Here is a 21,401-nt window from a genome sequence, read left to right as displayed (position 1 = left end):
CTTGCACAGTGCCTCACGTGAATGCACATGCTTATCTGTCACACTAGTCTTGTCTATTGAAGGTCCAAGTAACGTAAAACTTGAATGAGTTCAATGCTTGCGCAGTACATGGAGAGGCATACCGGAGGCGCAACGCTGGGGGATATTATACACCCCTCGAAGAGAGAAGAAAAGAAAGCGTCCGAAAGAAGGCCATTCAGTCACTCTCCCGATCGCGGCAATCGAGTGATTCGTCCGAGGACTTTAGACGCTGCGTATGATCAGCCCTTTCCATCGGTACGTGCTTCTCACATCCGCCTATCTCGACAGCGCACAGACAAGATGTTGCTGACTGGGTGCCTTTGCACTCTCGTTATACGCTAGGTAAGTCTCTTAAAACTCTATAACGGTATGGGTTCATTTGTTGCATCGGGTTAAGTTTTGCGGCTCGAACGAGCACATTCCTATCACGTGCAGTAACTGCTTAATAACGATTGGTATACGGGAAGATTTTGAGTATCGTTGCAGATATAGGGTATACATAGGAGGCAAATTATCGAGACGGTATTAAATTTTTAAATTAAAAAATTAAAGGATTTTGTGGAGATACATTGGGACTCCGTCTTTGCGAATCGCAGTAGTTCATTTCTGCCTTTCTGTCCATAAAACATCCACGAACTTCGGCTTCCGTTTTCTTACCATATCTTTTCTTCTTCGTTAAAAAGAAAAAAAAAAAAGCTTTCGGGACTGTTTCTATATAGGCACCCTTTTTATTCCGCAGGCGCGACTGAATGGTGTAATAACGACGTTCAAAAAGGTGTTTGCGAAACACCCATGTGAAAGAGTGTTTTAAATGGAATTGTATTCCATTCCCTGAAATTGTGTTTTTATTTCTTTTTTTTTTCTTTTCTGTAGAATATCCCCTTTGCAATGATGCTTTTATAGAGTAGACCATTTAGAACGTCGTTTTACAAGACACCTTCCCGTACTGATCGAAACTTCAACCACTGCGGTGTAGGACCACAGGACAAGAGATTTGCACCCGAAGGGTGTCAAAAACAATTCCAAGTGTAATTTAATGGAGATTATCACTCGAGAACAAGTAACGAAGGCGAAAAAATAGACTGCTCTTTAAGACAGACGCAGCGTGCAAAACAATTTTCCGCAGTTATTTGTTTTATTGTATTTATCATTGTTCTGATGATACTGTGCTTCTAATGCAATTATGCTCTCCTTTTTCTTCTTCTTGATTTCATCCCCCTTTTGATGTTCTCATTTGAACTCCACAGTTACATGCGGGCACATAAATTGTTCCGCGTGCTACTTCACTTTTCCCCCCACTCCATTCCCTATCACGTATCTAATCTATCACATGAAAAGGGAGTTGCACTCCAGCGGTGAAACACACCAGGTCGTCATGCTGTATTTATTGTTACTGTAAGTTCAAAACTAGAAAAACACCGAAAGGTACAGCTAACTTGCCCCCACACGTTCTTTCTTGTATTTTCATCCTTCCTTCATTATCTTCACATAATGTTCCACGTGCAATGGGGTAGGGTACTGCACCCCCGCGGTGAAACACCCCATCTCATCGTCATCATTTATTGTTGTTGTTGTTGTTGCAGACCATTATACAGAATTATCTAATTTTGAACGACCCGACTCTCCGCGACAGATTAGCATGAAATCCCTTCAGGTTGGAAGGCCATTTGCAGTGCAAGCAATCTCTGTCTGACATAATAAACAGAAGAGCAAAGACGCTTCGCACCCTGCTTTAGCTGGGGGCTAATCGTTCGTATAGAGGTGTCGGATTAGATTGATGATACATACGAATCTTGATGGGATGTTCTGGCATGAGTAATGACGTTTCGAACGAGTAATCCTTCACTAAACGTTAGCTCTGTAAGTAACAAGGCAAACAAAGGCGACATACTGAAATGGGACGGGCAGATGTAGTTTTGAGTTTTAGGATAAAGCGCTTTGAATAGAATGACGTCAAGAGGTGGCGTCGTCGCCAGTGCACGTGCCCAGTATCGAAACCGCACTCTGCGTTTTGGGTGCCTATGCTACTTTTCGAAAATAGCGCATGGCAACAAGACGAATTATTAAATTATAGAAACCATGTCATAATCCATGACCAGCAACTCGTAGGCAGAATTCCGCCCGTGCGACACGCTAGGAGCGCTATGCATCAGCCCGAGGAATCCATCGTCGAAGGTCGTGGACAGTTGCAATTTGAATTTTGACACAAGACGGTATAGCGAACAACTGCAACGGGACGCGTATTACGAACTCTTCCAACACAACTTCACCGCATAACACGGTCCTAGCATCATTCCGAATGAATGTTGAAAACGGGGGGCGTACGCGCTTTTGTGACACTCTTGCAGTTGCGGTAATTGTCCTGAGAAGGTACATGCCCCGCGCTTCCTACAAATAAGCAGCGGTACCAGTGGTTGTGGCTCTGTGCCATGATTGGCCTTCAGCGTGTTAACGTTACAGTGTACTCTGCATCGGTTGTCGGTAGCGGCGCTGCAAGCGAGGAACGCTAGCGCACGGCACTGCCGTTTCATGCCGTGCGTTGAGAGATGTCACTGCGTGCATGCTTGCGTTTTGGGTCCCTTATTCCCACGCGCGCCCCCATGCAGTCTCCGGTTCAGTCCGACTCACATCGTCGTTACAGTGTACATCAATCTTTATACTAGCGAAACCAACGAAGGCGAGTTGTTCGCGATGGGAGACTGGATAGGGCACCGCGTGTCAAGTTCAACCAGTCCACGCGAACACTTGACACTGTTCTCCGCGAGAGCAATCAGAATGCAAGACGTCGCTTTCCAATATGCCTCGCTTGCCACAGTCGGCACGGTGCGAGACTTCTCCAGGTCGCACTTCGATCAGCTCTCTTATCTGTCTGCCTCACGGGCTTGTCTCCCCACTGATAACGCAGAGACGGGAGGGTGCCGTGCTCGCACACTTCAGGCATGCGTCGTCCAGGAGCGGTCATCCTGGTGGCCTCATGGCTGGCCCTGGCGACCGTGTCGGGGCTGGACCTCAAGAAGTCGATGGAAACTGCGAGGATGCTTCTGCCGTCGTTGTGCTACATGAACGAAAAGTCCGAGGAAGATCCGGCGTGTTCCAGGTGTGTGGCGGGAGTCAGGGAACTTCTCAGTGCGTTGGGAAGAACGGAAGAGTGGGCGATACTGAGTAAGTCTCGGTCTTTTCTTATTTTTCTTTCTTTTCCAATCCAATCCAATCCAATCGGTCTTTTCTTCCTCTTCTTCGAATGAATAGTGATGCGTAGAAATTGGAGGTGTATAAGAATATCGCAGCTTTTATCGATTTCAAAGCAGAAGATCGTCAAAGGTTAAGATATCGAAACTGTATCGATGCATGTATCGGTATTTTACCGGGATATTTTCTGGTATCCGCTAGAAAATGTGGACATTTTACCCATACCTGCGAAAAAAATAGCGATATTCCACCGATATTAGATAAAAATGGCGCTATTTTTAAAATAGAGTTTTTCTAGAGAGTTTAGATCAGCACCCACCGAAAAGGTACGACGAAAGACAACTAAGAAATTAAGATTACACGCGACTAAGAAATGAAAATCGACAAATTTAAATTAAAAAGATACTGTCAGATGCAAGCTCATCAACGTGATGTCAGCAACTTCAAAGGACGATTGGCTTTATCTGTTTTCCGAACCGTTATCACAGAGTTTTTAGTAGATAGGATGGTGTTCAACAATGACCGCGACAATGTACGTGACAATCCAATCATCTTACTCCATCGAAGCGCTGAAGCACATCATCTCGCCGGTCTTTGATTTGACAGCTTCCTCTTTCGTATCGTTTTCATAGGGTGCTCAACTCGCTAAGCTGGGTAGCATCTCATTACGGTCAAAATTTCAGTTTGGCCAAATGTGGTCTAATTTCGGCCGAAAATGTCTCATTACGACCAAAACGAAGCATCCGCCATATTAGCGATCGCTGTGTTGTATGCTTCCCAAAGTGTCTCTGAGGCGGGTGTGCCCCCATGGCTGGTGTCACACACTTGGGGATTAGAGGATTATTAGCCGTAATGAGACTTCGGCCGCAATGAGATACAATCCTAAGTTGTGGACGTCTTCCGGCCTGCGACTTCCCAGTATTGATATACAGATACGATATCGTTCTACCCTTAGCAGAGCGATGACCACTTTTTGCGACTCCGATTATTAAAGTTGCACGGAAGCGCGAAAACTTCTCGCAAAGTAAAAGACGTCAACACAAGAGAAAGGGGATACATCGGTTCTGTCGTACGTGGTTTATGAGCGAAAGAGACCGCTGTGTACCCTCTCAACGCTCCTCGTCAACGCGGAAAGGCCTCGGATTGGTTTGCTCAAATGATCTCCCACGATGATTGGACAGATTAGTTGAGTAAACCAATGAGAGTCCGCCCCCCATTGCTGGCCCTCTTGCGAAGAGTCGATAAATGGATCCGTTGTCGATGTCTCGGAAATCTGTACGTAGACTATCCTTGATTTAGTTTTGAGGTGCCTTAGTTTATTAATTGGTACCTTAGTGTCTATTGGTGCTTAGTTCATTAATTAGTGCCGTAGTGTCTATAGTGCCTTGGTTAATTAATCAGGGCCCTAGTGTCTATGAGTGTTCTTAGTTTATTAATTAGTGCCTTAGTGTCTATTAATGCCTTAGTTAATTAATTAGTGCTTGAGTGTGTATTAGTGCATTAGTGTCTATTAGTGCATTAGTGTCTATTAGTGTATTAGTGTCTATTAGTGCTTTAGTTTATTAATGTGTTCGGTACGAGTTACATTGTTGCCACTTGTTGCCTGTCCATACGTGGGAACGGAGAGCTTCCTTTTCTTCTTTTCGTTTCCCCCCACAATTTCATTGTTCTTGTTGAAATAAATCACGAACGAAGCAACCGAGTAATTTCAATTCCATTGTTACTGCTGCAAAGTAACGGCATATCTCATTCTGCGAGAAGAAATTTTCGAATTTTAGTACCTCTTTAAATCACAAATCATGTCGAAACCGTGTTCTGTGGCTAGGAAAAACAAATGTCCTTCTGCATTGTTTCTTTTTTCTTTTGCGATTGCTCGTCTATAGAGCAGGCGAGATTTTCAGACCAGTTTCCCGTTATGTGGGTAGCTGAGGTCAGTCTTCCGGAATTTAGGAGGTTATCTTTACACTGGCGGGGAGAGTCCGACTGCCGATCACTGTAGTTCACCTGTGGGCTCTTTAATGTGTTCTGGAATGTCACAGTCGCCCCCGGCGGAACAGATGTTATCGACGAACCGGCTTGAGCGTCACACCGCCTGCTGACACCGAACTCGCGCGAAGTTACGGATATATGCCAAATGCATCGTGAAGCGTACCTTATCTTGCATGTTTGTTTTGGATCCTGTACTCCATTGTCGGGTTCTTCACCTGTTCATGGACTTCCTGTCGTCCGCTGGATTGCTCCAGACGCTTTAACTCTTTCTCGTATTTTCATCCTTCCTTTATCATCTTCATATAATGTTCCACGTGCAACGGGGTAGGGTACCGCACCACCGCGGTGAAACTCCCCATCTCATCGTCATCGTCTATTGTTTTTGTTGTCGTTGAGCAGCTAATATATATGAACGTGATTTTCACGAATTTTGCTCGCGCTTGCAACTTGCAAATCATCACAAGCGTATAAGAACTATGTTTCTTCTGTTTACTGTATGTACTATTTAGGTAGCACCATGCAGTTAGGTAGCTCCAGATAGGTACTTTACGCTCCAGTCTGGTAGCCCAATTTAGGTTCACTTTCTCCGTTAATTCTGGTTCGCTTTATTCGGCTTTATTTAGTACATTTATCTAAATGATTCGGTAAAAGATTGTAATAACTCGAGTCCTGCGGTACCCGAATTATTACCGTAAGCCATTTTTCGTTTCTGTTTATGTTTCAGGTATTTCGAGTGTGGAATTTCCATTTTCTGTTTCTATCACAGTTTCTGTTTCTTTCCGTCCATTGTGCCTTGGGGTAGTGGGCCCCACCTCATGTGGCGAATTTCCCCATTCATCATCATTAATGTATCTGTTGTTGTTGTTGTTGCTATATTTCCGGTATAATACCCCCCCCCCCCGTCAATACTGTTTCTGTTACCTATCCCCGATTGGGAAGTACACGGTTCAAAGAAATCAAATGTTACGACTACACCATGTTCCATCTCCCGTATTCTTTATTTTTTCTTTCTTCATTTATTTATTTCTTATTTATTTATTTTTATATGAAGAGAACACTTTACATGCATTCCTATGCATACGGTGGTTTTTCTTTTCTTTTTTATAAAGCGTCCTTTCGCGAAAACAGTGCACATTGTCACAGTACCAGCCCAGAATAACTGCTTCAACAACTCACTTCAGAACTCACTGACGATAAGCATACTGCCATTGCACACACCGCCTTTGATAAGAAACTTCTGACGACTGCCCGTCAAGTACAATGCGCTGTAAATAATACAGAGAATCGCGGTCCGACGAACCTTGGCTCGATGAGGTAACAAATGGTATCGGACTGGGGGGGGGGGGGGGGGGTTGTAAAACTAGAGGCACCGTCATCACGATCCGGACCTGTGCACGTGTGCATGATAATGAATTTTTAATAACATTTTTTAAAAAGTCAGAAGAAAACTCTACGGAACTGAGATTTTCAGCCATAACCGATCGTGATGGAGGCGAAATTCACGCTGAGCACATATATCGGCCGATGACTTTTTAATTTGCCGTTTTTCTTATTAACGCGCTGACTTCGAGAGTTCGTGCCAGAGCAAAGGCGAAAGAGTTCCCAATAGAAATAGAGGAAAAGAGACTTGGTCGGACAACTGACTGGAAAGCCTCAGGACGACAGACACCGGTATTTCGAACAGAGGCTGTTTCTCTTCTGGACATCATTGCGGGGTTTTTCTGCCTTTCTATGCTTATCAGCTACCCAGCTATCTAACTTCCCAGTACCACGAAAAAGTTGGATTCCAGCAATAGGTGATAAGGATTCTAGGCTGCAGAGACGTGTCCCTATGCAGCACCTTGACATTTGCTTTGAAAGTTCACATTGTCTGGTTGTTGATGTCCCTCCTGGATGAAGATACATATTCTTCATACTGACCGAAAGATCCCGAAGCAGTTGTGTGGAAGTGATCGTTTTTGGGTCTCCTTTTGTCGATTAGCCGTTTCATAAATAATGAACTTGTTTGAGCACATTCAGCGCTTATTCGAGACATCTGCAACCGACATCTATCGGCGAGTATTTTCATTTAGTCCAGGCCCCACAGGGTTCATAGATTACAAACAGTCGCGAAATAGGCCACCGGTGGAGGTAGTGATGTTATCCTCGCTTTTCGAAGTTCACTTTACAGAACTTCACCACATACAGCACGCCGACGGCCAACGGGGATGACACCTTTATCAACCTTGATTTGTGAAAAGCACGGGGCGTACGCCTTTTTATGACAACTAACATAACTGCATAAGTGACACAAACAGGCGAATGCCTCCCGTTTTTAATCAACCAGGGCGCAGAACGATGTCATTTGGGATTATGGTTGGTTAGCTGCGTGCTATGCGGTGAAGTTTTAAGAATGTCGATTCACTTTAACGAATTCAGCTGGTCGTTTTCGGGCAGAAAAAGTTGCACTGACTCGAGTGTGCATGTCGTACACTCTTAAAAATGAACTTCACCGCATAGCACGCTCCTAGTCAACCATCATCTCGAGTGATATCGTTATCTGCCCCGATTTGTTGAAAACTGGAGGCGTACGCCTTTTTGTGACACTTATGCTGTTCATAATTGTCACAAAAAAGGCGTACGCCTCCCGTTTTCAACAGATCAGGGCAGATAACGATATCATTCGAGATGATGGTTGGCTAGGAGTGTGCTATGCAGTGAAGTTCATTTTTAAGCGTGTAGGGATGTGCCAACCGGATCCGCGAATCCTAGGCAGGGATTCGAGATTCGGGAATCAGAATCCCAGTGCCCAAAACGGCGAATCGAATCTTTCGAATCTACCAACCGCGTTTGTTTGTTTCTTTTTCAAATTAGCGCCTCCGGAGTCCGCTGAAAGACTCATTGACCGACGGGTGTTTTCTTGTTTTGTTTGTTTACATTGTTCTGGACCGAAAGAGTTCAGGCAGGGACTGTTACATTACAAGTTTAAAAGTAAACTAGTTTTGCTTTTGATGGTTGGTTAGTTTTATGGAAATAATTCACACTCGATAATTTATGTATTTCTTGTATAGTCGACGAACAACACGTTAAATAAATCACGTTTAAGAAGAACCATATGGGCATATTTTCTCGTGAAACGGAAGCATTATCTAATTTGTTTATCGTTAAACAAAGGTATCTTAGTCTGCTTCAAAGCATGTTTCACTAGAAGTGTTTGCTTTTTTCTCGCATTTTTAAAAGGAAGGATTCGAAAGATTCGTGGATTCGTAGAACTTTATTATAGCTTCAGCACAACGTGACCCCAATCTCTAACACATTCCAAGGCCTACCAGCGTCCACACTTCCACACTGGTGATGGTCGCGGTGCTCGTGAAAGGGCTCACCGTTGTCGGCCTCACAGAGGTGGGCAACGTCACGACTGACGCCCTGGGGGTATGTGCATCCTGGGCCGACTTCTAAAGGAGCTGTGCCTACATATATGTCTCAAAGCGTCTGAGAAAAACCTGGACAGCAGAGCCGGCACCAAGATTCGAACCCGAGTACCTCTCGGTCACGCTCGCCACTGAAACTACACCACGTAGCACGCTCCTAACCAACCATCATCTCGGATGACATCGTTCTCTCCCATGGTTTGCTGGAATCGGGAGGCGTACGCCATTTTTGTAGCAATTATTTGATTATTTATTTATTTATTTATTAGCGATACCTTACTGCTCCACCTAAGTGGTATTGTGTAGGGGAGAGGAGATAACGACGAACAACAATTCAATCATTCTGACACGTACGTGCGTAACTTTTCACAAAAGATGGCACTTGAAGAAGAAGAAACAAAGTCGCGTTGAAGTCCATTCCATTCTTTTTAGGAAAAAAAAATGTTTTAGGAAAACAAGAGTTTTTGAAAACGGACATGTGAAAACGATAGGGTTCAACCTACAATCATGGTCTACACGTTCTGAAGTATAGCTCGGTGAAAAAAAAAAAGGTAATGTCCTCGAGGAATGCCTGAATTACTCCGTGATATATAGGATAAAAAAAAGGTTTTAATCGAGGTTGTCTCCTACGGCATTCGAGTAAAGGTCATCCCAGCATGGATCTCAGATGTGTTGATCTATCTTGAGGATAGTAATTATTACAGACAAATCTAGCCGCTTGGTTGATATCTCTAGGAGCCTTTTTGAAATTTCTTTTGACAAAACTCAATGTTTTACAGGCCTTGCTTACAATTCTGTCTATATGTTTGTCCCATTTTAAGTCCTTACTTAAAGTAACGCCCAGATATTTATAATCATCTACGGTATCAAGAATCATTTGTTATTTAATTGGTAAGAGATGGTGTAATTATTGGAGGAATAAGCAACACATTTACATTTAGACGTGTTTAAAGTCATACCCGAATATTTGCACCATAGTTCAATTTTGGTCAAGTCACTCTGACGTACCCTAAAATCCTGCAATGGGTTGGCCGATACTCCAAGTGTGTGTGTGTGTGGGGGGGGGGGGGGGGGGGGGCGTCTGTTATATAAAGTTTATATTATATTAAAGTATATATAAAGTTTCAGGGAAGGAGGGGTGCAGAAGGCCAGAGCGTGGTGAACACCACCCTCGGGGGAGTGTTGGGAAATACCTGATCGTGACAAATACGTTGGCAAAATGTAGAAGTGATTCCACGTGTTGCTTTTCTTGCCCGCTCGTAAACAAGTCGGAGGGACTGAGAGCTTTCCCACAGAGAATAAACATCCTGAGTAGCACCCAGTGTATCTATTTTCTCTCTCTCTCTCTCTCTTTCATTTGAAAGATCACACCCGTGATTAACCGGTTCTCCACGGCGGTGTCCCGCTGATCCCGCAAAATTTCGCAAACGCGAACAACCGGCGGTGGACAAACCGTTTCGAAACTTCACTTGGAACTCCGCCCACGAAAGGGAGGGTGGAAATCTCGACTGTCGTCACGATTATGGGTCAGGGTTGACTGCGCGAGACGGTCAAAAGTATGGCAGTGGGACATTGCGTCACCGTTCAATCGGAAGGAGTTACTGGAGTAGCAAGCCTTGACCACAGCCCCTAAAAATGCCCAGGTATTTGGAATTACAGACGCATGAAAAAAAAATAAAATAAGGAGAAAACGAAGAAACTAGGCAAGACCTAAGTTGACAGCACACGTAGAATATACGCAGACAATTCCTCAAGGATTTCCGAAAGTGCGTGTGCTCTGGACGGCGTGATTTCAATGGCGGTGATCATACAATTTCACATTTTAATGGCTGAAAGGTAAACCATTTCTTCCCCGTAATTGGTATTAAATATTAAATACTGATACATATGATATCCTTGATCGCTATTCCGTTCAAGGTACCGATATTTATGGGCATTTAAAATGGTGGCATTCTAGCCCCCCTCATTTCAACGAGAATACGTCAAACGATCAACTTTGAAAGCCACTTGCCAAGACATGCGGGAATAGCTGTTTGAAAACCGAAGCGAGTAGAAGGGAACAGGTATACTACAGCCAAAGGATACACACGAACGGAAGCGAATACATACTAGTATTCTTTTTTATTTTTTGTTTTCATAAATCAATCAATCAATCGTACCTGCACGACACACATGCAGCGCATGTACGGATATAAACAAGCTCGCACGCGCGATTGATTCATATGGATCACAAGATCAAGTAGCATTTACTTTATTTTATGCCCTCTGTTGGGCCGTTTTCTGCTCTGCGTGTTCTGTTTCGGAGTTGTCCGAATATATTCGGTCTTGCAGAAAGAACGAGTCGATGATTCGAACTGCGATTAGAGTATAGTATGACGTATAGCTATTCAATTCCAAACCAAATCGAACCCGAGAATCGAATCGAAATCGAAAATCGAAATCGAGAACCAAATCGAATATATAGAATTCTTCGTATCGTTATTCGAAAAAGTCGGGTAACATATTGGATTTGAGAATCAAAACGAATATATAGAATTGTTCGTTTCGTTATTCGAAAAAGTCGAATAGCATATTCGATTCGGGGATCGAATTGAATAGTATATAGAATTGTCGCTTCGGTATTCGAAAAAGTCGAATACTCACACATGCTTACACTAGTCAACTCCGGCGCTGCACACTGTCAGCACATGAAAGGATGAAACGTGCAAGCCTTTTTCGCTTTCAGTGGATACTATATACGACCGCGTATGCCCTTTGTCCCCCTATACTTAGATAGTCGTCATGTTGCTCAGCAGCATTCATACCTGAATGAAATTATACCCCCATATTCTGGCAAAGCTTTCGCTTGTGCTAGTCTGTTGTAAACGGTAATTACTGATTTTACTCACGATTATTACGAAATACGCGTTTGCGGAGAAAGCTGTTGGACAGGAGAGAGAAAGAGAGAGAGATTGGCACGGCGTTCCGCGGTAGGGTTGACTCATTGTGTTCGAAGGTTATCAGTTTGAGTTGTCGATTGACAGTGAAAGGAGGATGCAGACGGACAGTAAAATTGCCTGTTGGGTTCTGCGGGACACGCGCAATCTTGCAATGTTTTGCTTCGAAAACCAGTCTCCCTGTACAGAGGCAGTATATCTTTTTTAGTTGTGTATTTATTTATGCGTAACCGCGAAAGGGAAATGGGTCTCCGTCGTGGCAGAGGCACATTAGGTGCGCCACACAACAAATATCAACAAAAACAGGAGAAGAAAAAAAAACCGCAAAGGGATGAGAAAAAAAAAAGTAAGAACATTTCAGGGTTCTTTCCGTGGGAGGGTGCCCACGACGTTTCGGGAGTAGAATTTACTTTGGTCAATTTTGATTTAATTCATCTTACTTCCTTAATTAGATTCATTTAAGCCTACACCGAACGATAGTGCCATACCGTCATATGGCATGTAAACGATCGGAAACAAGTGACAGCGACTTTATTGAACTGGTGATGTGTGGGGAGTTTCGTCGCCAGGTGCGATGACCTGTTCCCCTTTGCTGGCGACAGGATGAAATGAAATATGTATTTATTTATTTCTATGTATAGTTATTTATATATTATAACGATGCAGTCATCTCAGGAGTACGTCGATTTTTCCCAGTTGCGAAATCCTCGATCTCGAAATTCACGTTCAGAAAATCCAGGAGAATGTTCGAGGTTGATCCGAAAGATGATATGCCGTGTTTAAAAACACGACGTCACTATTTAACCACTCAAATTCGCGGGTGTTCGATGTCTGCTCAAGCGGTTTTGGCGAACGAAAGCCAAATCATAGCAGCCGCTAGGCTTAGCATGGCAGACACCACAGAGCAATACGTTGGATAGTTTATTATTAGGTTAGTCCAAGAACGGTGTTTGCATCTCTATGTTCAGTTTAGCCAAAGTTCGCTGTTGGCAGTTTCCCGCGCGTGACTGTGCATTTTATAGTCAGATAAAATTTATGTATTTACGGTGGTTTATTTTGCAACGGGGATTTCGACCTCTTTATGTCGAGGTACACCCCTGACCCTAAATCCTACGGTGTCCAGAAAATTTGAAGTGCTTCTAGGGCAGAGCGCTGCACTGCGTGAAGCGCTTTTAGGATAGAGAACAGTATATATATCCCGAAATCTACGTTGAAGAGTGTATTTAAACCAAGTACGCACTTCCTTGTTGTTGTTTATGACAGTACCCCAACAACACCGGATATCCTCTGGATGTACGAATGATGTCCTAACGAGTCCGTACGTCCGACGGATGTCCCTCAGATATCCATAGGACGTACGAATCCGTTAGGACATTCTTCGTACTGGGAGGACGTTCGGTGTTGTTGGGGTAATATTGGTAGCTGATTTCTTAAACTGTATTAAAGGGACTGTCCGTACACTGCACTTTGAGTTGCGTGTACCACATGTCAAATTTCGTTGAATAGCACTGCATAGTTCTGGACATAAATAACAACACAACAAATGTCGGCATGTTGTTGTTTTCATGGTGACCTGAGCATGGGCCGCTGCAACTTTTGCGGACGTCACAAGAATAGTGCGCCGACATAATGATGATTGAGGTGTTTTGTAACGCTATAAAATGTAACCAGCAAGTTTTTGCCTCGCGATTTGCTGACTTGACTTGTCTGGAATATCGATCTTCAAATCCTCATCTACCGACCCCCGCGTTCGTCAGCCCGAAGTCGCTATACTGCTCTCCACCACCGTTGCGCAACGGTCGCATTTTGCGGCGTACTTGAAATTAAATTTCTGCGATAATTATGACTCTGTGGGTGTGAATTACTTCTCATGGTGCATCATACTCTCCTTCTTAACAGCCTGATAGGAAAAAGACAGGGTGTTAAAAATGACTTCTTTGCTATTTTCAGTTGTATACGACTATTAAGCGAGTCGTGTCACGTGACTCTTCATATGATTCGGTATCGTTCACTGTCTAATTGAAACCCACTTTACGTTCTAGTGCTGGATGCATTGGTGAAGCCACCTCCAGGAATTTTCGGAGGCGCCTTTACCTTCATGTCCGATTTTGACGCCTGCCTTAAGGTACCTCGCGCCAACGTAACGGACGGACACCTGAAAAAGATCGACGCGGACGTCCTGGAACCCCGCTATTGCTCCATCAAGATCAGCATCGTTCAGCCGCCAGAGAATGATTCGCATCCAGAGGAAGCGCACACAGGGATCATGGCGCTATTGGACAAGGAGGTATATATCAGTATTCAAAGTAACTACTGTAAAAAAATAATAGACTGACACACCTTACGTGTAAATCTACTCCAATTACATTTTATTACTGTAAATAAGTCAACCATAATTTACAGATGGCAAAAAAAAAAAAAAAAAAAAAGGAGCTATGCCCCAAAAGAATGGGAGGCGCACCCTCCGTTGCAGATGTCCGCGAGATTCTGGGTGTGGAATTTATTTTGGTGGTTCAATTTAATTTCATTAATAGTTATAAAACTCATAATCAACTAGACGTGTAGAAAATCCAGCGAACCAGTAGGGAAGTACGAAGGGAAGTGCTGCAGGAAGAGAACCTAAAATTTCAATTGATCAGATTAATTTGATCACATTGACCGTCGTAGCGCCAAAACGTTACATTGGAGTTGTCAAGTGGGAGGCGACTCGGGTTCGAGTCCGTGCGCCGGCCGTGTTGGCAGGGTGTTTCCCCTGGACCTTGTACTGCCATCATTCAATTGAAGTTTCCCCTGGGTTTTCCTCGGACACTTTGAGACAAAATTCCCTGCGAAGTCGTCCCAGGTCGCACGATCGTCGTGACGGTGCCCGCTGAGTGTGAAGTTCTTTTTTTTTTAATTCCGTGCCAGAGGGGTTAGTTTGCGCCCTGGGCCGACTTCAGGAGATACCCTGCCGGGATTCGTCCGGAAAATCATCGCAAAGCCCAAGATACGTGAAAAGACTAACTTAAAGGGCCCACTGAAGTACTAAAATTTCTCCTCGCGGATTCAAAGATACCATTGCCTTGAGAGCGACACAAAAGGGAAAAAAAATCGTCCGTTACTTCGTTCGGGATTTATGAGGAAAATAAAAATGCAAAATTGCACATTCCCTCTTATCTCTGTCTCAAGGAGCGGTCTTGCATTGGTCTCCTCAAATGATTTCCGGCGATGATTGGGCAAATCGTTTGACGAATGACAGGCCAAATCGGGAGACGAATGACAGGCCGCTCCGCATTGCCGCCCTCTTTTTCACCATAGAATAAGAAAGAATAGGGAAAGCGTAGATCGGTGGCTTCGGTTCGCAGACAATTCACAAACGATGCAACAGATGCACCCCGTTCCTGGAAAGGAAACGACATCCTTCATTCTGTGAGGAGACATTTTTACACTGTAGTGTCGCTTTAATTTGATCGACAATAAGTTCGGTCGTAACGACGTAACCAAAAAAAATCGTAAACGTAAAAGATCATGGGAGGTACTTGGAACCTACTGCAAACATAATTTTATTCGCGATGTATTAATTTTCGCGAATTTCGCGACCGCTAAAAAATCGCGAAAAATTGTACTCTCGAACACAGCTTCACATTGATCACGCGGAAGGAAACAGATCTGGAATCGCAAAATTAAGTACTCACGAATAACTTCCTAAATGAGATTCGCCAACATTAGGTTTGCAGTATATGATTTAACTGCGTCATATGAGCATATATACTATACCGTCAGTAACTGTCACGTTAAATATTTCCTTTTGGGAAGTGCGAATTTACTGAGAAAATTGCCTTGCGAGAGGGCGTGCGAGAGGCTGACGACCACGGCCAGCGCCTCATGATGTCAGGTGGCAGAGAGTTTTTCATTCGCCACCGAGAACCATCTGCTGGCGAGGGCAACCAATCGAGACAAGGGACAGGAGGCACTATACAAAGCAAGAAAGAAAAAAGAAGGCGCTCGCCTTAGTATTGGCGATGCACATGATGGCAGCCGAGGGGATGGTGGTGACGGTGAAAGGCCAGCCCTTTCACCATCACCACCATCACCACCGAGGGGAGCAGGTTTTCTGACCCGCGGGATCGAAAGCTCTCTTGCGATCCAGATATACATGCTATACACTCGCAGTTTTTGTGCAAAAGTGTGTTCCAGAGCTTGTAATCCTAATTTCTAGTTGTCCCGAAATAAAATTTGTTCTCGAGTCTTCCCATGCTCCTTTGAAACCCCTAAATGTTTGTCAATACCCCCTAACTTTTTTTTGTCAGTTGTGCAACCATCACAGGGGTGGCTCTCTTGTTCTAGCTCCAGGTACATGTCGACAGTGATCCAGCTGTTACAATGTAACTGTAATAATGACCCCCTCCCCCCCTTTAGACTAGGAACCTTAGATTACTCACCTACGCCTATGGTCGCGGATTTTCAGTACAATGGGCCGCTTGAGACATGACTGGAGCCTGCACGTAGGCAAATGTCATGTTCTGATAGCATGTGGTGCATAAGACAGCGTTCGCAGCTACGGAATTAACATAGTCGATTTAATAAGCCACAGCTCGCAGTGCTAAACACCGAGGGACCTTTCGTGAACTTTCTAATGGCACAAACCGTCAGAATCTTCGACGAAGCACATGATATAGCTTTTTTCTACATAGATCCTTGGGCAGGATTGTGAAACCACAGAAGTCCTAAAGTTGAGCATTGCCAGAGTGATGTGCTTCGAAGTCATGTCTCTTGATAAAGCGTTTACAGCCATATGGCTGACTGTACATTAACATAGATGTTGAACACACTAGCCTAGCATCTTCACTTTCACGAATAGCATGTTCACTTTCACGAATAGCGTTTTGTACGCCCACACAAAACCAATGGTTCAATGAACCGTAACAGTCGCACTACGATGCGTGGCCGTTTAGAGAGTTTTAGTTGTAGCACACGCAGTGAGTCTTGCATACGCAAAGAAATGGCACGTTCACACTGCGCACGCGCTAAGCGCAAAGATATGCACGAAGAACTAAATATATGTGGCAACATTTCTTGTAATTTGCAGAAGGAAAATCTGAAGGATGTCTCACAGCTTCTGGAAGAGTTCCCTGGGTTTCTAGGATTATGTCTTCCGTCGCCCTGCACGAGCGAGAACCTGCGAGCCGTTGGAAGAGCACGTAAGGGCGATTCACGTCTCTCGCACACCAATACTCACGGCACAGGTCACACCTGGTGACGAGGTGTGCAGACGGTGGGACAGTCCACTATTTGTCTGGAGGGCGTATAAACACGCCTCGGAGCGTGGGAAAATTTCACCATACCTTCAACATGCATGTGCTACAAGTAGTCTGCTCTTGCGGTGTACTATATTATCAAATAGACCATGTATCGCCAACTGTAGGATGGGAGAGTGTATTGGCAAGGTGAGAGTGCAATGGAGAGTGTGCAAGGGCTCATGGAAACTTACAGGGCCTTAAAGCATTACTAGATGGCCAGAGACGGAGGTAGAAGAAGAACAACAACATTCCCGGTGTGCTCAGCAGCCGCGTCAGCCAGTGTAAACCATAACTGAAGCAGACGACGAAGCAGCATGCTGCTTTGCGACGCGCGCTTGGTGGCGCGCATTTTTGTAAAATCGTCTGTTGCATAAAAACTAGTAATCAGTAATTCACATGGAATTTTCAACACCATAGTCAATGATCAATAATGAATAAAATGCCACACCATAGTTTTCGAATCGATGAGGACTAAGGCCAGTCTATATGCCAAGTTTCTTTCTCCCTAAGAAATTTCAGTAAAATATGTGCAAAAAGAACAAGGAAGCGAAACAGGACATGACAGCGACCTAATGTCATTGCAGTGCAAGCCTACCTCAAAAATGTGGATGTTGCGAACACCTTATAATGTCCAACGACAAATTTAATACACTGGAAACACCCCTAAAAGTGGCCACAGTGATGTCATATGTTATAAGTGCAGGATATACATCGATAATACTATATATTTTCAGTAAAGTTTGGCATGGGTCATTTCCTGGAGAAACCACCGAAAGTAAACGTGGACATGGAAGTTGTAGACTGTGTAACCAAAGAGGACACGACACGTAGGGAAGTCACCCTCACTTTGCTGGCAACCTTGTGAGTGTCTGTTTATGAGTATAGTTTAGTAGATTTATTAGTTCAGTCTGTTATCTCATGGCAAGGCTTGTTGGGCAAACTGTTGTCCAACAGGTGCCAAAATTACATTTCTCCGTACTTCCTTCCTTGATGTATGCGCTCTCTCACTCTCCAAGGATCAATTTGTGGGTGCAAAAATTTCTCCTTGCAGAATGAACAATGCTTGCAGTATGAGCGATACGGGATTCATCGGTTCTGTTGATCGCGATTTATGAACACAAAGAAATCAGCTTATAATTAACCTCTCATCCTCACGAAGCATGAGAGGGTCTAGGACCAGTCTGCTCAAACGACCTACCGTGATGATGGAACAAATCATTTGAGGAAAGCAATGAGAATCTGCTCCACGGTGTTAGTTTTTCGGCCGACGTACCGTACAGGGAAAGCATGAATTGCAGTTTCCTACGCTCATAAATCACGAATGACACAATGAATGAACTCTGTTCCTTTTGCTTTGCTGTCCAGATAACTGCATCTTTCATTCCACAATAAATTTTCGCTCTTTAATACTATTAGCCTGCGTGTTACCAGCTTTACTTTTCGCCGACTTCAGAGGTATCATTTATTGTAGGAATTCTAAATCATGGGAATCCACGCGGTTTGAAATTCCAACGTGAAGACATGTGCACGATGTCAGCATAACGGCATTGTCACGGCACGAGGGCAGTGGCTTGGCGTCAGGCTTCATCCGGTGTTGCGATTGGGTGCAATGTATTTTGGTTTGTTTCGGTGCGTGACAATTAAGAGTAGTGCACCGAAGAGCTACTACGCTATGACATGATTAGGCAAAGGTCCATCATGTGATTTCCGCTGAAGAGAATACATAAAGACAAGGTATGAAAAAGGCCGCTGATACGTGATCGTTCTCGTGAGTACCGAAAGGCTACGTCACGCAAGCCGATGAGGAGATACCCCCTGCTTGCTGCTTCCAACGGGTGCTGATCTGCTCTCGCGACAAGGCATGCATGACTCTTAAAAAACATCGATTTCGAATGAAAGGGCCCGCAGGGAAATTTCTTGAAGACAAATGCTCCTGGTACACACACAGTGAGACCTCTCTAGTATGGACACCGACGGGACCCGGATTCTTGTCCGCTGAAGGGAGATGTCTGCCCAGTAAACCACTAATATCCCTAGGATATCCCTACAGGGTCGTGAACGTCCTGAATATCTGGACATCCAGGCGATATCTGTGGGATATCATAGAACAACATTCGCGTTTCAGTTTTACCCAGTAAATAACTGATGTCCCAGGGACGTCTGTAGGATATCGCGCTTTGGATGTTTGAAAAGAAGCATCCTGCATCCCCAGGGTATCCACACAAGATCTGGTATATACCAGATTTTGGGCACAGATCTGGTACACGAGTGGTATCGAGGCAGGAGCATTAAAGCTTGCTGGGGGACACCCAGCTGATCCGCAGTAGGGGAGTGTCCGTCTAGGAGAGGAGTCTCTGAAAGGCCGCTTCGAAAGTGCTTCGCTGAAAGTCTCTGAAAGGATGTTTCACGGTATTTATTTCAATTATGTTAGGGAGTGTACTTTCCCTTTCATTGCAGGGTAGTTGTGGGTCTACTGGCCATACTGATCGTCTTCGGGACCATACTGGATGCCATCTTCATTTTGTGCTCAGACAGAGATCACGAAGATGAAGAACTTGATGCAAGCACCTATAAGCACATTCACGCGTATCAACTGAGTAAGTTGAAAGTGTGGGGCTACTCCGTAGTGTCAGTCTTTGCCTTCACACACTGTCACAATTTGACATCGACAGACCTTGAATCCCATTCATTAGAATTTTTTTTGCTGACCTATAAAATTCATGTGACTGACTAAATAGTGTCCGTTTGGAGTGCAGAATCACAAAGCACGGCCTGTGAGGTTCTACGTTCATTCTCGGCGTACCGTAACCTTCGGCTACTGATGAGAGGTCGAGGCCCCCCTGGATCCCTGAGACCCGTCTGTGGCATCACCAGTCTCAGTCTCATCTGGATTGTACTCGGAAACTCACTCACCCTCAGAGGTTTCAATGTCACAAGTGAGTGGTGCACTCCCATCTGACATTGTGTATCCACAGAAGTGACATCCCATGGAATATTCTAGTGGAAGAAAAAGCAAAAACCTACTCATAGAGCAGAAGCTCTGCCACAATTCATGTTGAGCATGTGTGCCGCACCAGGGTATCGTGTGTGGTCTCCTACTCACGTAGAGGACGTCACCAGCGGCCATGTCGTCTGCTACGGAATATCTTGTGGAAGTACTGCTGGATATGGCCCATGGTGGGAAGATCACGAAAAGACATATGCTAGTTCACTGCATGCTCTCATGTGGCATCTGAAAGCTACAGCATTTTGCACATCTTTCACTGGCGTATTTCGGGGAATGGTGCTTGTGCGAGTACACATACGGTATATGAAATGATACGAACCATGTTATATAACTTCAAGGAATGACATTCCCAAAGTGCTACTCTATGACCATTGTTTCATTTACAGTGAACATGAAAGAACTGAAACATGCCTTAGAAAACCCTGTAATCCAGTTTGCAGTCAACAGCTCGCTAGCTATTGATGCCTTGATGACAGTTTTGTAAGTATAAAGGATTAGTTATAACTATATATGGAAAAATTTTTGCCTTCTTACATTATTTCCGCAATCAGCTCAAGGCTGTGCAGGGACTGTGGAATTGTAAGCACTAATATCTGACCTAGACCATCAAATACCTTCACTGTGCAGCAATGTCCAGCAATGCAGCTGAACGATAATGGTAATGCAGGTGTTAGGCAGGTACAGACCTCCATTTAAAGCAGTGTGATCAACTCTTTGCATGCCTCATCACATTTCAGTGTCACATTTCCTCCTTCACAACCGCTACTGGGTGTTTCATGAAGGTTCTCCGGCTTAATAATTCGTGTACAGGTGGTTGTATCGAAAAAGCTTTCTTTTCAGTGAGCGTCCCTAGTAAAACACCTAGCTTCTAAGTTTTCCTTTGAATGCTTTCAGAACCTGTTTCACCAACTAGAACCTTCAACAAAAACTGTAAAAAAAAAAACAAAAAAAAAAACGCATAAACACTCTGTGATTTTCAGAGTGTTTAATTGGTTTCAGCTTACGTATTTCTTGCACGGAACAGCATACCAACCACGAGTGCCACCAGGATTTTTTCTAGGAGGGCCAGACAGAATGTTTGTGTGTGGGGGGGTGTCAACTGCGCCCGAAACTACATTGCCTTGGCTCAGAAACCCTACGTTTCTGGAAGCCATGTGGGTGAGGATGGGGGGGGAAACTGCCCCCTTGCCCCCACATGACGGCGCCCATGCGCTCTTTCGCATAGCTGTTCGGCTGCCAGTTATGCGTTCATCTACCTGGTTCACATGGGGGGGGGGGGGGTGACGGAAGATAAGGAACGGGCAGAAACGATGCTTCGGTTCTTTCATCATCACCGTGATAAAGGCATGCTACGTGGCCGTTCCTTCTCTTTCGTCACCCCTGTGTTGGAACCAGGTGGATAAACATGTAATTGACAGCCGACAAAAAGGGCAGATTGCTGCACAGCTCTGTGTGAGATATATGTCGACCAAAACAAATCAATTACTCTAATAACCACCAAATGTCACCACAGGTTCTTTTCTGGAGCATGTTTTGTCAAGGTTCTGATAGGCAAAACAGAGGTTCCGAA

General features: G+C 44.4%; 1 protein-coding gene across 1 annotated transcript in view; it reads left to right on the top strand.

Annotated features, from left to right (window-relative positions):
* Positions 1–253: 253 nt before the first annotated feature.
* LOC135375147 (nose resistant to fluoxetine protein 6-like) overlaps positions 254–21,401 on the top strand; it is a 28,478-nt gene continuing 7,330 nt past the window's right edge. Inside the window, exons 1-8 of the mRNA XM_064607870.1 lie at positions 254–363; positions 2,927–3,183; positions 13,588–13,832; positions 16,614–16,725; positions 17,559–17,685; positions 19,282–19,421; positions 19,581–19,760; positions 20,218–20,311. Of these exons, the coding sequence (XP_064463940.1) occupies positions 2,961–3,183; positions 13,588–13,832; positions 16,614–16,725; positions 17,559–17,685; positions 19,282–19,421; positions 19,581–19,760; positions 20,218–20,311 (1,121 nt within the window). The 5' untranslated portion in view covers positions 254–363; positions 2,927–2,960. The remainder of the gene's footprint in view (positions 364–2,926; positions 3,184–13,587; positions 13,833–16,613; positions 16,726–17,558; positions 17,686–19,281; positions 19,422–19,580; positions 19,761–20,217; positions 20,312–21,401) is intronic.

Source organism: Ornithodoros turicata, unplaced genomic scaffold, assembly GCF_037126465.1.
Source record: "Ornithodoros turicata isolate Travis unplaced genomic scaffold, ASM3712646v1 ctg00000829.1, whole genome shotgun sequence".
Classification (NCBI taxonomy): Eukaryota; Metazoa; Arthropoda; class Arachnida; order Ixodida; family Argasidae; genus Ornithodoros; species Ornithodoros turicata.
This window is presented reverse-complemented; position numbering and strand designations above follow the sequence as displayed.